This window comes from Poecilia reticulata, chromosome 4, assembly GCF_904066995.2.
Source record: "Poecilia reticulata chromosome 4, P_reticulata-male-v2, whole genome shotgun sequence".
NCBI lineage: Eukaryota > Metazoa > Chordata > Actinopteri > Cyprinodontiformes > Poeciliidae > Poecilia > Poecilia reticulata.
The window spans coordinates 21,326,483-21,343,169 of record NC_088833.1 but is presented as its reverse complement, the minus strand read 5'-3'; the positions used below and the strand labels follow the sequence as shown (position 1 = coordinate 21,343,169).

Below are 16,687 nucleotides of genomic sequence, written 5' to 3'. Positions count from 1 at the left end.
GTAGATCAAGAAAGTAGAATTAATTTGACCTATAAAGTTTGGGACATTGTGTGCCTTTCTTTTATTAATGTACGAGGTCCTTTCAATGTCCTGATCCATTTTCTTCGAAAATCACACTATGTTGTTTTATTGAAATATTGTGTCTTTGTGATTGAGCAGGTAAAAACGGAAAAGTGCAGCTTGGGAGAGCTGATGGTAAGATAGATGAAACTAGATACAGAGAATACTTGGAAGAAAACCTGTCAGAGTCTGACAAAGACTTGAGGCCGATGAAGAGGCTCATTTTCCAGCAGAACAATGACCCTAAACATAAAGCTAGAGCTGTCACTGAATATTCATGTGTTAGAATGGCTCGAAGACCTGAAACCAACTGAGCCTCTATGGTGAGACTTGAGAATTGTAATTGATTTCTCTATTAAACAACGCTCCCAATAAAAATGTTAATGTTTCGGGCTGTAGCATAATAAGAAATTGTGAAATTGTTCAAGGGGTACGAATAGCGGTGTGAGGCTCGGCAGGGCCGTGCAGAGACCACTAAAGGGGCAGGTGCACAACAACAAAAAAAGGGCACATCTAACCGCATTCTAGGACAGAATATTAGCAAAGCCACTCAGCTTTCAGAGTTTAATAAACAATGATAAATTTCCAAAATGTGACATATACCATCAAAGCTAATGAACATCTCCATATAGAGCATAACACTATGTAAGATATTTTATTAGTAATTTCTTTCTGCAGGTCTATTTTGTTATAGGAAAGTATTGCAATATTCAAACCTGCAATTTAGCAAGATATGTAAATCAGAGCTAGACCAGACATATTTTGTCTTTACAGAATTGCACTATTAAAAATGTAAACAAGGACACAATGCAACCTTTTAGTGGATTGTAATTTATAAAAAAGAGCTGCCTGTTTGCTGCAGTGGAGATGAAGATGGTCCATTCAGGAAAGCAGAGCCGCATCAAACTTTAATGTGGAACTGCAGAAAAACGAAAAAAAAAAACAAAAGTAAAAATTTCATTGTTAATGCATGTCACCATGAGAAAAGCCTACTGAGTTTTGCTTAAAAAAAATTTTTTTTAAAAATTTAAATCACACATTTTTGACTCATGAAGTTAACTTTTTTTGCAAAACAAACTTATTTGCGCTTGTCAGAAATCTTTTCTTGCTATTCTAAGTTTTTGGTTGTGACTCAAAGTTTTGCTTGTGATTCCCATATGACGTCTTGAGCAGGGCCTAAAATCACAACAAAAGATTTATGATGTGTGCAAATAAATGTTTATGTTTGGTAAAAAATGAGTGAATTAAAAAAAATCTTTTGAACAAAACTTTTTTTTTTTTAAGGAATCATTACAAGTCCAAAAGTTTTGATTACAATTTTATTTTACTTAACTGAGGTTTTTTTTTTTTTTCATTGAATAATTGAGAAACAAATTTAACTTAATACTGTGCGAACCAGACCCTAAACTTAAAGTCTGGATTGAGTTTTTTCACCTTCATTAATGTCACTTTTATTACATACATTATATCTATCATGGTAATTCAGGGTGAGTTATTTTTAATTCTAAATGAATATCCTTGTTGTATTATTATTTAAGTGATATTCTCCTTCAAGATACATTTATATAACTACATTAGGCAGCAAATTAAACTAGAAGATCAGACATATATCCATTATGGAGATGATCGGTTTTGGACGGGCGATGTGCCCTTATTGCAAAAGCGATACTGAAGAATGACTGATATCATTAAAGATACAGGGGAGAAGCTCTTTAGTTATCTTGCTTTGCTAGCAAAGTCGTTAGCTAGCAGCTAGCTAATAGCACAACAGCAACAGCCTAATGTCTGTATGATATAAATAGTGAATCGATAGATAAGAACAGTTTCTCCTCACCTGGCTGTCTCCTCCCGCTCAGTAGTTCTTCAGAGAAAGGCAGACGCAGAGGCCTGTCAGTGTCTGTTGTATTTCATTACCTCTCTGCTTAAACCGCGACTACAAGCTGAAGCAGAAACGATATTTCAATCTTTTCCGTCATCTTACAAGTAGCAAGTCTACTCCACTTTATTCACCAAAAACGTTTTTTTTAATATAATTCACCAAAAGCTGTTCTGTAATCTGGAACATTCGCTAGTTGAGCTCCGCAGTTAGCCGCCTTATCTCACTGCGCAAAAGGCAACTGCGTCATGCGTCACGGCCTAAAGGTCAAAGGTAACAAGGTGACCGGCTTATTATGTTGTACAAAAAAGAAACAAAAAAAGCAAAGAATGTTAGTACATGTTTTTATGTGTCAGAAGAGGGCTTAGGAAATAATACCAAAAAAAATAAAAAAATAAAAAATTTGACCAAAAGGGCACTTGGGGGCAAGGAGCAAAAAGGGCAGGTGCTCAAGCCCCCCCATCTCCCCCTCTGCACGTGCCTGAGGCTCGGCATGCTACTCCTACTTTTGGCACACTTCTCCAACTGTTAGTAAGTATTAGGGAGCGCTATCAATGTCGTCTTCCTTTCACCCCCTGCCCCCGCGCCTCTCTTCTGTTGCTGTCAGTCAAGAAGCTCAGGAGCATGTTGAAGGGTTTGTGTGACACTTCCCTCTACTCGACTCAAAACAGGGATCATAACTTTTCCGACCCTTGCGTCTTTGCAAAGGGAAACTCAGGTATGTTTACTTTCTGATGGCTAACGTATAGCAAACCTGTGAGGTCCTTCCAGCAAATTTTGATAGCTCCATGTGTTTGCAGGCCCCGATTTAGACCTTTTAAATTGTACATTGAAACATGGTTTGCCAAAAGGAAAAACAATGTACTTATTTGAGACTTTGTTTTTAAAACAGATTCAGTTTGGACCAAGGCTTCATCCCAATTCTCAGAATTCAGAAGTTAGGCCTGGAGCGAATAAAGAAAAAAACATCAGAAGTAATACTAATGTGCACCATGAACAGCCATCTGGGTGTGTGGACGCCACTCCAAATTCTCTGACGCGTTTCCGTCTTTCCGCAGTGTCTTACGAGCGGATTCTGTCCATTGAAAATTTGAACGACGTTCCAAATCCATGGAAGGGATTTACGATGAACCGCTGTTTGGTGGTGGCGCTGGTTGTGCTTCTGGTGAGCTCAGGAGTAACTGAAGTACATGGTGAGTGCTCGCTTGCCATCACTTTTATTCATTTTATGTACACACATGGTTCAATCTCAGGCTGTCAGATTGTTGTTTTTTTTTTTTTTTTTTTTACTTATTTCAACAATAGGTTCAACCACAACACAGATATTTAGTCAGTTCTGCTACGACTAATACTTTAGTGTATTATTTATTTTAAACACAACACATGATAGTTTCTGTCTAATCTTTAACTAGTTTGTTTCAGCAGACTTGAGGGTGTTTTATATTTGTGTGTTTTAGAAGCTCTGGATTATTTTGTGGAGGAGACGGGTATCGGGTATCTGGTTGACTGTCTCCAGACAGGTACTCTACCTGAGGTAGGATCTGTCTCTCCAATGCTGATCCTTTGCATGTAACTCTTTCTGTCTAAACAAAGATATTTAGGATTAGGGGTTCTATAGATACATTTCATACAAAGCTTGAAAGTGGATTATTTTCATCCTTTTGATGGCAGTACATTACTCACAGTAGTAGAATATTCACAATCGTTAAGCCATTTCACAGACTATCACGTTACAAAATCACACTTCAGTATATTTTGTTGGTATTTTGTTCGTGCTAAACCAACACTAATTAGTGTGTAATTGTGGAATGAAAGGAATTTGATGCATCTTATTTCACTATTTTATTTTATTTTTTACATTCCCCAAAAGATTTGCAGCTGGAGTCAGATCATTTTCCTTTCACTTTATAATAAAGCACTATCTTGTTTTGTGTTGTTGTTTTATATAAAATACAACACTATTTTTGTATTAGTTGGTATTTCTTAACCTGATAAAATGTAAAAGAAAACATGAACATAATGCATTTTGTAAGGTAACATTTCTTGAAAAGTGTTAAAGGACAAAATTAGGAAGTTAAACTCATGTCAAGACAGACTTTTACAAAAGTACTGCCAATACCTGAAATGAAGTAAAAAAGACTTTTACTAAAAACCTTTTTACTTTTTACATTATTTTATGTTTATAAAATAATTTCATGTAGGAGAATAGATGGTAACTTTATGTTAAATCATTATTGAATGCCTCTTCCACACTCTAATCTGTCTCACATCAGCACAGAAAAGCTGTAACTTTGCTGAAGTTTGTAGTTTTGGTGTGATTATCATTGACCCACATCTGGCCATCACTTGTCTAGAGATCATTTTTATTCAGAGTATTATATTATTCATCATGCTTTAATATTATATCCGTAATGTGAACTTGCCTTGCCATTTAGAATCAATGTTGTTTCCTATTTTCTGCCCTCAGTTTTCCATATGGGACAGTGTCACAAGTTGGTGGGGATCCGAAGAGGTCGGAGCAATACGAAGAAGAAAAAAGCCAATAGGGAGGAAAGCAATCTTGAAACCGAAAGCTAACGAGTGAAACACAAACATGAAGCTAAGTTACATGTTTCTTTATCAGACTCCAGAATAAATGACAAAGAACCCCCCCAAAAAACACATACTGGCTTTGAAGATGGTGTTTTTAATACATTATCATTTAACTACTGTTTATCTTTGACTGTGCTTGTAAGACAAAAAAATATATATATATATGACGTGCATCATGCAACATTTACTTGAAAGTAAAATCTAAAGAAATCTATGTAAATAATATGAATTTACTGCACTATTTAAATACTGCATGCAGCAAAAATTAAAAAAACAAAAACAAAACACTTATTTCTCTCTGGAGAACAACAGCTCAGGCATTCCGAAACACTTTTAGCGACATCCGCACTCCTTGGCCACCATGTCCGGCTTGCTCGTGAGAAAGCTGCCCTCGTCGTTCCAGTCTATCACCTCCAGGGGGTCGTAGGCCAGCGGCACGCAGCAGGGCCCCCGCTCGTTCACGTCGCCCCGCTCGGTGTGGTAGGTGAGCAGGACGGCGTGGTTGTTGCCGTTGATCAGCGGGATCGCGCACGAGCCGCGGCAGTTGTTGAGGTCGGCACTCTGGGGACCCAAGACGAGCTTTTCCAGGGACACAGTGAGGCTCCCGAGCCCACAGATGGGGCCCCTGGTTGAAGGGCCTGCTCTGGTGGCCCTCAGCTTTCTCTGCATGTTGTACGCACGGGTCACCATCTGCAGGGCCTTCAGGAGGAGGAAAGCGCAGTACTGGCTCTCTCCTGTTTGGAGCAGAAAATAAGATATTGTCGTTTTATTTATTTATTGTTTTGATATCAGGCTCAAACAATGTAAACGAGAGGCTGATGCTTTTGCACACCTTCTGCTGACGAATCTTGCTTCTGAAAAGCACTGAGCTGCCTCAGCCTCTCCAGCTTCTCCGATGCTGTTTGAGGCACCATTCCCTGCCTTATCAACTCTCTTATCTGCCGCTCGTTCGTTTCCAGCCTCTGCCCCAGCTCCCCAAGCAGAGCAGGGGAAAGGGCCAGCTGTCCAGGACGGACCGGGAAGCTGGAGCTCCAGCTGCTGAAGGAAAAGATTGTCGGGGCAGAGGAGTTAATGATCTCCGCCAGCAGGGTCTCGCTGGTGGAAAGGCCAAGAGCCAGGGGAGGAAGGGCCTGCAGGGAGTCGAGCCGCAGCAGAGGGGGCTCGGCGTGTTGCTGCGGCAGGCCGGCATCAAGGAAGCGTCTCAGCTCACACAGGAAGGAGAGAGAAGTTGTCTGGGAGGAGGCCGCTGACGAACCCGACCCGTTTGCATGTCTGAGACAGAGACGACAATGAGAATTCGGTCCGGCACCACATCACTTGAAAGAAGGAACATGAAACCCAAACCAGCCTCGTATCGGTTCCTGTTTCTGCAGCGAAAAGCAGAATTGGGGTCAGGCGAACGTCGCTTCCTGATTTTCCACCAATAAGGACGTCTTTCAGGTTTTCTCCTGCATGACAGGAAACCGTGACGAGGTCGAAGATGACACACGAGACATTGAAAACAAAAATAAGCAGTATGTCTTACTCGTGCTGGGGGATTTTGCCTGAACAGAAATATTCCACTTCTGTTCAACATTTCCCTCAGATGATTTTCCTGTTAGCAGGATGTACAACGTCCTCCCTGAAAAGCAAGCAGACTAGAAAAAAAAACAAACAACAACCTTGTGGTCAGAACACAGTGAAACCTGCAACTTCGGGGAAAATAATTGGTATTAAATTCAAAAAACAATAAGATGAATCTCAGACTAAGTTGCTGCTGCTTAGGGTTTCCCAAAAGAACTTCAGAATGACCCAATTAAAAATAAACATGCTAATTTAATAAAATGTATTCTTTCTTTCTTTCTTTTTTTAAATTGACATATATTCTAGGAAGGAAAATATTAATTCATCAGTCATTCCATAATTTAATATCGAAACGCAGAACGTTTTCTGATGCTCATTAAAAATAATTAACTTTGAAGAGAAAAATAATTTTAAAAAGCCCCAGCTTTACTAGTCTGCATTGAAACACTGTACACTGGTTACAACTTATATGACTAAATGGATACTAAACAAACAAACAAACAAAACAAACATTCAGTTTCTGCAATTTACTCAATGTTGTATTTTTTGTTACATAATGTGATGATCAAGTTAATTCTGCAATATAGTCTGCATAATTTAACTTGCTAGTGAACCATGCATTAACCCTTTCATGCATTTTGATTTTCTTAAGGCATAAAAAAATGTAGGAAAAAAAATTTGTAAAGAAAAAAAATTTAATATTTTTTTAGGTGATCAGTTTCATGTAATTCTGCTTGAGGTCTCAAATACTCTTGGACTTGCCATGATATGGGTAATTTTCTTAACACATAAAAAATGTCACACATTTTTACAACAGAGTGTGTTTTTTTTTTCTGTACCTGTGTGTTTGGCTGCAGAGACTGACTAGAGAAAGTGACGCCCAGCTCTCCGTCTGTAGGGGGGCTTTTAAATGCTAAGACCAGCACCGGTTTCAGCTTCAATAATTGGGATTGCGGGAGGTCAAAGGTTACCATGAGGCCTTCCTGATCATCTTCGTCTGACACAAGCACTAGTGGAGAAAAAACATGCAAGCATGACAAAAATAATAAAATCTTGTTAAAAAAAAAACAAAAAACAAACAAACAAAAAAACGGTCATAGATTGTAAATGCCGATACCTGCAGCCGGATCCAAAACCTCCACGCCTTTTCGGTCGTTCCTTCGTATTCCCACGCTGAGCTCTGATAGGACTGATCGGGGTGAACTGTCGGATTCACTGCAGATCCCAAACGAAGCCGGACTGCTGGCTAGAAGTTCACCGTCTTTCCCAGTGGCGTCATGGAGAGCCGCTACCAAGTCGTCCACAAAGCAGGGGCCATCCCGATGCGCTGCGGAAGCTGGAACATGTGGGGATCAGATCAGAAGAGCTGCAGAACAAACAAAGCCAGATATGGGCATACGCCACCTCAGCCTGACCTGTTACTGCAGGACCAAAGCAGCTCCAGAGCAGGATCAACAAGAACATGTTTCACTTTTGCCGGCGTGAACACCTGTGCGGTCAGACGTCTCTGAGCTGCCTATTTAGTTTGGGTCAAGCTCTGGCGGATGGGAGTAACATCCTCCCACCTTTTTCTTCTCACTAACGGAGGAGTGGGGCACTGAAATGATAAAAAAAAAAAGAAAAAAGGCGGCTGATGTGTCCTTGAGGATTTGAAATGTTCACCGCTCAGGAAGGCAGAAGGCAGGTTTGGGGTGGCTTGTTGAACATCTTTAACTTTGAGAAGTCAGAGCAAAAACAAGCATAAAGGGAGGATTTAACTGGAAACAAACGCAGATTAATGGTGGACCATTAGGTGTCGTTTTCTCTACTAATGCTGCCAACTAATAGCACACAACATAGCTTGCAAGTGTTGAAAAATTACATCTACATTTCTACGAAGCATTTTACAGAAAACGCAACATATTTAACACAGCGTAGCCTAAAAGGAGTTAAAAGAAAGTTTGCAAATCTACTGGTAGTTTTAAACACAGGATTAAAATTTAATAGTAGTGCATCAAAAGTTTTTACTTACTACTGAAACTAATTAAGGCCTTTATTTATAAGGAATATATTTCTCCTTTTGGAGGATCCAGAAGTGAATTTCAAAAAATTTAGCATCATTTGATTAAACATTACAAAAAAAGGAGATAAAAAAAAAAAAGCACTACCATTCACGTTATCCCATGAAACAGTTCTGGTTATGGAGTATCTGAAATTGTAGCAGACAGGGGAAACAGATTCCCTATAGAGACGCTACTCCCTTCAGGTTCTCACCAATTCAGCCTTGTTTTGCAGACAGTCAAGGTCTTGGGGCCCATGAAGCGCCTCTGAATCCCAGGAGATAAAGGATCGACCCATTCATGGACATCGCTACTCTGTCAGCACCAAGTGGCAGGAGAGAAAGCTTCACTTTCTCAGGGAAAACAGCAATGTTATTTATTCGTAAGAGAGCATATAGTGGTGAAATGGAAGAAAAACGATGAACGGCTTTGAATGCATTTTTTTATGTTTTTACAAATAATCTGAAAGGTACGATGTGCATTTTTATTTAGTGCCAGTTACATGACATTTCATGACATGAACATGAAATTTGATGATGTCAATTACAGCTTTGTCTCCATCCACTCCTTGAAATGCACAAGGTCAGAAGCTGACTCTTCCTGTCATGGTTTTGTACCAACGGATTCACCACAGGAACAACGAGCCACTCAGTCAAACTGAAATGAGTTCCACCAATAACACACAGGTAGGTTTAGAGATTCTTTACATAGTTTATCTTATTGGAAGATAAATCAAACTCAGTTGGACTGGATGAAGAGTGTCTGTGTGTGTTCAAAGCTTAGGATATTGTTCTAACCCTCTTTCAAACTCCCCCATAACTTTATCCTTTATCTGCCTGTTGGGGTTCCTGGACCAAGAAACTTCATGAGACACAGGCAGACTCTGCAGACTAACTATGGGACTTCTGAGGGCCATTAACGTGATATGGATATGAAAGCATGTCACCGTTTTTGGAATTTAGCTATGAAACATATTTTGAAAACGTAATTTCCATTCCACTCAGGGGCGGATCTACTGGGGTGGCATTTGCCACCCCAAATGAGAGCCTTGCCACCTCTGTTGCCACTCCAGGTGGCGACTATGAATTCAATAAATAGTTATGGCAAATCGGACATTAAGCGCATGTCCGATTTGCGCTTAATGTCCGATTTGTTATCGGAATCTCTTTTTTCCAATAACATTGAATGCAACACAATGTAACCTGACGTCACCAGCTTGAATTTACCAAAATTAGTAACTATTGTCAAGGCCCTCTACTTTGAAGCCTATATTATGCAGTAAAAATGTCGAATTTGAACAGCGCTTGTTATCTTCCCTGCGTTCAAGTTTTTTCTACTCTTTGTGGCGTTTTTTTAAATAAATGAAAGTGTGCAATACCGCCACCATCTGGTCTGGAGTGTGAACTGGAGCTAATGCCGATTATCAGGATTTACATCACACATCTGAAAATGTATTGGGTACTTTCTTAAAAATTACATCATGATAATTTTTTTTTTATTGTATGCAATTTTAATAAATAGTAAAAGATTATGAAGGCACTTAAAAATTCATACTTTTTAAGTACATATGCCTACATATTACATTAAACACACTTTAAAGGTGCCTAAAAGACATACTTATGCATATGTATCAATTAGTTTTATTTTGTAATCAGGTTACTGCGTGATGCAGACTTCTGCCCAGGTCCCTCTTGAAAATGAGATCTGGATCTCAATGGGGTTCACCTGGTTAAATAAAGAAAATTAAGGCATACTTTATTAGCCTAAAATTTACACTGAGATGTAATTTAAAACATACTGAAATTAATCATCTAAAGTAGTGTTAAGTGAATTTTAAAAAATTATATTTTGAGCATATATTTTTAAATATGCACAAAATATATTTTAAATATACTTGAGAAAGTGCATATTTACACTTGGGCAAAAATATATTTAGTTCACTTAAAGTATACTTTTATTTAATATATTAAAAGTGTATTTTGGTGCAATTATGTTTAAGTGTGTTTAAAGTTTTAATTTCAAAATTGGTACAAGTATACTTTTGGTATACTTCAGATATACTTATAGGTAGTACACTTAATACTTAGTATACTTAAACTGTACTTTCACAAATTTAAGTATGTTTGAAATATACTAAAGTATACTTTTTTTTCACTTGGGTGAACTGAGCCATAGTTTGTCATGTTTCACCTCCTGGTTATTTATTATAGTTTAATTGCTAGATCAAATCACTGCAGCCTTATATTTTATTGGGGAATCAAAATAATCTTATAATTTTACTTATTTATTTATTTTTATTTAAAAATCTGGGGTGCATTTGAGTACAGCATTATTACTCAGCCCAAAATAAAATCGAGTGAAATCAAACACTTTCAGAAGTAACCTGTAATAAACAAAGTCCATCTTTGTCATAGCATATACACCAATGTTTACACTGTTTTTCAATGCTTCCATGCAATGCATGCAAGGCACCTATTGCTCTATACCAGTGTTTCCCAACCCTGGTCCTCAAGGCACACTGACCTTTTATGTTTTAGATGTTCCCCTGCTTCAACACACCCCATTCAGATGATTGCAAATCAGCAAACCCTGTTAATCAGCCATCAATTGCAATCATGTGTGCTGATGATGCAGGGGAGCATCTAAAACATGCAGGTCAGTGTGCCTTGAAGACCAGGGTTGGGAAACACTGCTCTACACCTATAATTAATTTGGTTTTAAGAGATGAGTGTTTTCTAAAGGTAACGAACTGCAACCAAGTATAAATCAGATTTTTACTTTTGTGTTGAATGTCTCTTATACAATATATTTACCATTAAAAACAAACAAAACACAACGCTTTTCTGCAAAATTCAGCAACTGCACAGTTCTTGTTAAATAGTGTAAGATAAATAGTAGGCCTATTTCAAAAGAGCAGAAAAAATCTTATGTTTTTTGAACAATAATAATATTTGTTGCTAACCTGTTGCTTATAGATGGGTGTGTTTACTGGTTACCAAGTGCCACGAAGTGAACATCAGATTTTTACCTTTGCAAAATTTGGCAACGGCAAATGTCTTCTATCTAATCAGGTAAGCATTATTTTTGAAAGAGCTTATGTTTTATAAACTATAAAACTTATTAATTTGGTTTTAAGAGATGAGCGTTTTCTACTGGTAACGAACTGCAACAAAGTATAAATCGAGATTTTTACTTTTGTGTTGAATAAAATATTTAAAACTAATGACAAAAAGAATTAACTTTTCTACAAAATTCACTAACTAAACAATTATTAAGTATAAAATAAGTAGTATTTCGAAAGAGCAGAAGAAATCTTATGTTTTTTGATCAATAAGAATTTTTGTTGCTAGCCTGTTGCTAAGAGATGGGTGTGTTTACTGGTAACTAAGTGCTACGAAGTAAACTTAACATTTTTACTTTTGCAAAATGTACCAACGGTAAATGTCTTGTATCTAATAAGGTAAGCATTATTTCGAAAGAGCTTATGTTTTATAAACTATATAACTTATTAATTTGGTTTTAAGAGATAAGCGTTTTCTACTGCTAACGAACTGCCACGAAGTATAAGTCGAGATTTTAACTTTTGTGTTGGATGTGTGTTTTATAATATATTTACCACTATGACAAAAAAAATTAACTTTTCTACAAAATTCACCAACTACATAATTGTGGTATTTCGAAAGAGCAGAAGAAATCTTATGTTTTTTGATCAATAAGAATTTTTGTTGCTAGCCTGTTGCTAAGAGATGGGTGTGTTTACTGGTAACTAAGTGCTACGAAGTCAACATAAGATTTTCACTTTTGCAAAATTTGCCAACAGCAAATGTCTTCTATCTAATCAGGTAAGCATTATTTCGAAAGAGCTTATGTTTTATAAACTATAAAACTTATTAATTTGGTTTTAAGAAATAAGCGTTTTCTACTGGTAACGAACCGCAACAAAGTATAAATCGAGATTTTTACTTTTGTGTTGAATAAAATATTTAAAACTAATGACAAAAAGAATGAACTTTTCTACAAAATTCACTAACTAAACAATTCTTAAGTATAAAATAAGTGGTATTTCGAAAGAGCAGAAGAAATCTTATGTTTTTTGATCAATAAGAATTTTTGTTGCTAGCCTGTTGCTAAGAGATGGGTGTGTTTACTGGTAACCAAGTGCTACGAATTGTGCAGGCCCCGTTTAAATTTCTTCAGAAATGTTGTAGTTATAACGAACTGTTCTTGATATTGCCTAATGTTTTCTGATAACGAGTATAGTCTACAGAACAAAAACAGAAATATTTACAGAAAGAGATGTTCAAGCAGAATCATTGCAAAGGCAGAAATGAGAAAAAAGCCCTATTTATCTTAAACTCCTAAGAATTGGCTTTAACTCTTGAGTTAAAGGAATTCTGTTAAAAAGCAGAAATACCCGCTTTAAAAGCAGCCTTAAAATGTTCCTTTATGTGAGCACCCTATGTATCACCTGATGATGTTCAGACAGGTTCAGATCTGACATCACTTGCCTTGTTAAATTTCCTGTTCCCAAGTTCTCTGACAGGGCCCAGAAATTTGATAACGAGTCAGATTTCTAAGTTTTAAATGATCAGAAAGGTAGAAAGTTTACAAATTATTTTCCTTACACTTTACAGTTATGCAGCAGTTTTTGTGTTGATCTGTAGTAATCATCTTTGTTGTAAAATATCTTGAAAATTGTGGCTGCAGCATTGCAAATGCTAGAATTAATTATGGGATGTGAGCACTTCTGCACATCATGGTGCTTGTTGGAGAGCCCTAAATACTGTATGTTCATGTTATTTCCCTGAGTTACTCAACATATACTGTTACACAAACTCACAGTTTCAGTGTTGGGGTCACATTGTATTTGGGAAACATTTGATAGTTGTGCACATAAGAAAAAAATAATGTAGTTTACTGCAAGGTGAAACACTAGTTAAAATCAAACCTACTTGAAGATACTCAGACAGTATATATATATATATATATATATATATATATATATATATATATATATATATACTGCTCAAAAAAATAAAGGGAACACTTAAACACTTAAGTGTTCCCTTTATTTTTTGAGCAGTATATATACATTTATAAAAAAATCCCTTTTCACCCTTCCGCAGGTGGACTCTTTCATCCTCTGAGCTCGGGTCCTCTACCAGAAGCCTGGGAGCCGCAGTATCTTGGCTGTGCCTAGAACTGTACATTTCTGGACTGAGATGTCTGATGCTGTTCCTGGGATCCTGTTTTAGCCACTTCTCCAGTTTGGAGGTGACTGCCCTGAGGGGCCCTGCGCTCCTCAGCCCTGTAGACGCATGGTGAATCCTAGCAACCTGCAGCCTCTTTGCTGGGAGTACCGGACGCCAGCTGATGGTGTAGACCCGCTGATTTCTGCCAGGATCGGTTTTGGTTGCTGACAAATAAAACTTTGGTCATTAGGGATTTCTTTTCCTCTCATTGATTGGATGTTTTATTTGTAACAGAATCATGGACAAGTGGTTTGGGTGACTCCAGCATTTTTAAAGAACTTGAACCGCAGAACTGCAGCTATTTTAATGCTCCAAGGATGTCGGGGTCCGGTGGAGGAATAGTGACTGTTTTTAAAAGTTGTTTTACTTGTAAGCAATAAAACAAGTACTATGGGATTAGCTTTGAGATCAGCCTATCTGAACTCGGCAGCTCTCTCACTGTGCTGTGTGCGACAGTCTATCGGCTACCAAAGTACAACAAAAACTTTATAAATGACTTTTCTGATTTCATGGCTGATATCATGCCAAGGTATGACCCAGTTCTCATTGTTGGTGATTTCAATATTAATATCTGTTGTCCTTCTTCACCTATGGCTCAGTCATTTCTTAATGTTACCGATTCTTTTAATTTTGTGCAGTGTGTGACTGGTGCTACCCAGGAGCATGGTCACAGTCTTGATCTGGTTTTATCTTATGGTCTACCAGTTTTTAATTTAGTGATTGGTGACTCATTATTTTCAGACCATATGCCTGTTTATTTTAGATAACGCGGTCCTGTGCTGAAGCTAAAGCATGTGCTGCAGCTCGGTTCTGTCATGTTCTTAACCCTTCTACTGCTGGTCAGTTTTTTTCTGTTTTTAATCAATTTATTGGTGTATAAAGTGCTTCATAAATAAAGTTGGTATGGTATTGTATGGTACTGTGGTCTTCACCTTCCAGGTCTTTTCCAGTTCCTCTCTGAGGCCCTGGTATTTCTCCAGTTTCTCGTGCTCCTTTTTCCTGTTGTTGTAGTCACTTGGTATTGCTACATCCACCACAACGGCTTTCTTCTGTTGTTTATCCACCACCACAATGTCCGATTGGTTTGCCATTACCATCTTGTCTGTCTGGATCTGGAAGTCCCACAGGATCTTAGCTCGGTCATTCTCCACCACATTTGGGGGTGTTCCCCACTTTGATCTTCCAGTCCATATTCTGCACAGATGTTTCTGTACACTATGCCCGCCACTTGGTTATGTCGTTCCATGTATGATTTCCCTGCCAGCATCTTGCACCCTGCTGTTATGTACTGGACTGTCTCAGGGGCCTCCTTGCACAACCTACACCTTGGGTCTTGTCTGGTGTGGTAGATCTGAGCCTCCATTGCTCTGGTGTTTAGGGCCTGTTCCTGCGCAGCCAGGATGAGTGCCTCTGTGCTGTCCTTGAGTCCAGCTTTTTAAAGAGGGGCCTTTATTTCCAATAAAGGTCTTTAGGATTCCCTAAAGGTTTGGTTCCCTCAATTTAGAAAACCAAAACTCAAGGAAACACCTGCCTTACCTTCCTTGCGGCTCGTGTTTAGTCAGGGTGCTGGATTTGGGGTGGAACCCTCCATGCATGGTTAGCAGCTTCCGAGTCTTAACATCTGTGGTGTTTATCTCCTCCATTGGCCAGCTAGTTATTCCTCCAGGGTATCTGATTACTGGCAAGGCATAGCTGTTTATTGCACGGATCTTGTTCTTACCATTGAGCTGGTTTCTCAGGACTTGCCTTATTTGTTGGAGGTATTTGGCTGTAGCTCCTTTATTTGTGATCTGGTCAAGGTTGCCATTTGCTTGTGGTATTCCCAGGTACTTGTAACTGTCCTCAATGTCTGCTATTGTTCCTTCTGGGATTGAGACCCCTTTTGTGTGGATGACCTTCCCTCCATCCGACCACACTTCTCTAGTCCAAATGACATCCCAATGTCAGTGCTGTAGATCCTGGTGGTGTGTATTAGTGAGTCGATGTCTCGCTCACTCTTGGCGTACAGCTTGATGTCATCCATGTAGAGGAGGGTTAGGGTAACATTAATGGTGGCCCCATTCTTGAGTCAGAATCCGTAGCCAGTCTTGTTGATGGTTTGGCTGAGGAGGTTCAGATGCAGAACAGCAGTGGACACTTGTACAAGTGGTTTACAGTTTGCAGTAAATATATATATATAAAAAAAAAAAACTGCAACTGCAAACCAATTGCACAAGTGTCAATCAAATGGGGCAGAGATCAAAAACTCTGGAAAGAATCATAATTCTTTCCAGGAAACTCTCTGCCCCACTGCTGTTTTGCATAGGTCTGAACCCCCTCAGCCAAATCATCAACGCGAACCATCCCGTCCTTCCAAACAGACTCCAGGATGGTGGCTTATGGGATCCTCCCGGTCAGAGGCATCATGCACTCCCGCAACATCTGCCCCCGACCCGGAGTCGGTTAGGCACCTTCTGTGGGAGTGCAGTGCTGCTGTGGACCTGTGGGCAAAGGCCGGCTCCTTGCAATTCCCATACTTGCCAGCAAGGGAGGTCCTCGACACGCAGCTAGTGCTGCACGGGGTGAGCCACCGTAAAATAGCAAAAAAAGACTTCACAGAGATGTGGCTCACCCTAGCCACCATATGGACCTCCAGAAACTTGCTGGTAAGCAGGCGCAGGCAGATGCCCCCCCTGTGGCTGTGATCCAAATGGTGGCAACAAAAAGAAAAACATACAGAGCTACAGGTGACACGCCTGTAGCTCAAGGACACAGGCACAAAGAAGAATCGCCTGCGCCTCTTTGGACGAAGGAGCCGGCGCTCCACGGACAGAGGTCCCAGCAGCAGCGGCTTGGCTCTCCGGGTGAGGCAATGGGGGGGGGGGAGGAGCAATAGGGGAGGAAAGCCCCTCTGAGCACCATTGCTGTTTGGAAGGATGGGATGGCTCCAAACTTCAAAAGAGACTGGCTACGGATGCCGACTCAAGAATGCAGCCACCAAAAGTCTCCTCCTCTACATGGAGAGGAGGAGATACTTCCAACGAATAAGGCAAGTCCTGAGAAACCAGCTCAATGGCAAGAACAAGATCCGTGCAATAAACAGCTATGCCTTACCAGTAATCGGATACCCTGGAGGAATAACTAGCTGGCCAAAGGAGGAGATAAACACCACAGATGTTAAGACTTGGAAGCTACTAACCATGCATGGAGGGTTCCACCCCAAATCCAGCACCCTGACTAAACACGAGCCGGAAGGAAGGTCAATAAGGCAGGTGATTCCTTGAGTTTTGGTTTTCTAAATTGAGGGTATCCGTAGCCAATCTTGT

The 16,687-nt window shown here is 39.3% G+C and overlaps 1 protein-coding gene and 1 long non-coding RNA gene across 4 annotated transcripts; one reads left to right on the top strand and one right to left on the bottom strand.

Annotated features, from left to right (window-relative positions):
- The first annotated feature begins 1,408 nt into the window (after positions 1 to 1,408).
- LOC103463637 (uncharacterized) lies at positions 1,409 to 14,296 on the top strand. 3 transcript variants are annotated; one of them, XR_014087329.1, is made up of 8 exons: positions 1,410 to 2,654; positions 2,829 to 2,910; positions 2,995 to 3,129; positions 3,394 to 3,470; positions 4,404 to 8,599; positions 8,680 to 8,816; positions 11,106 to 11,201; positions 13,257 to 14,296. It is a non-coding gene; the product is annotated as an uncharacterized LOC103463637 (long non-coding RNA). The 3 variants fall into 3 exon arrangements; XR_014087327.1 differs by having other exon boundaries at positions 1,409 to 2,654; positions 4,404 to 8,816; XR_014087328.1 differs by lacking the exon at positions 11,106 to 11,201 and having other exon boundaries at positions 4,404 to 8,816.
- amh (anti-Mullerian hormone) lies at positions 4,603 to 7,648 on the bottom strand. The gene is made up of 7 exons (XM_017304206.2): positions 7,507 to 7,648; positions 7,209 to 7,427; positions 6,931 to 7,100; positions 6,054 to 6,165; positions 5,877 to 5,976; positions 5,361 to 5,800; positions 4,603 to 5,262 (listed from the first exon to the last, which is right to left on the bottom strand). Exons 1-7 carry the CDS (start codon positions 7,553 to 7,555, stop codon positions 4,862 to 4,864), a joined length of 1,491 nt encoding a protein of 496 aa, XP_017159695.1. The 5' UTR covers positions 7,556 to 7,648; the 3' UTR covers positions 4,603 to 4,861.
- Positions 14,297 to 16,687: the final 2,391 nt, after the last annotated feature.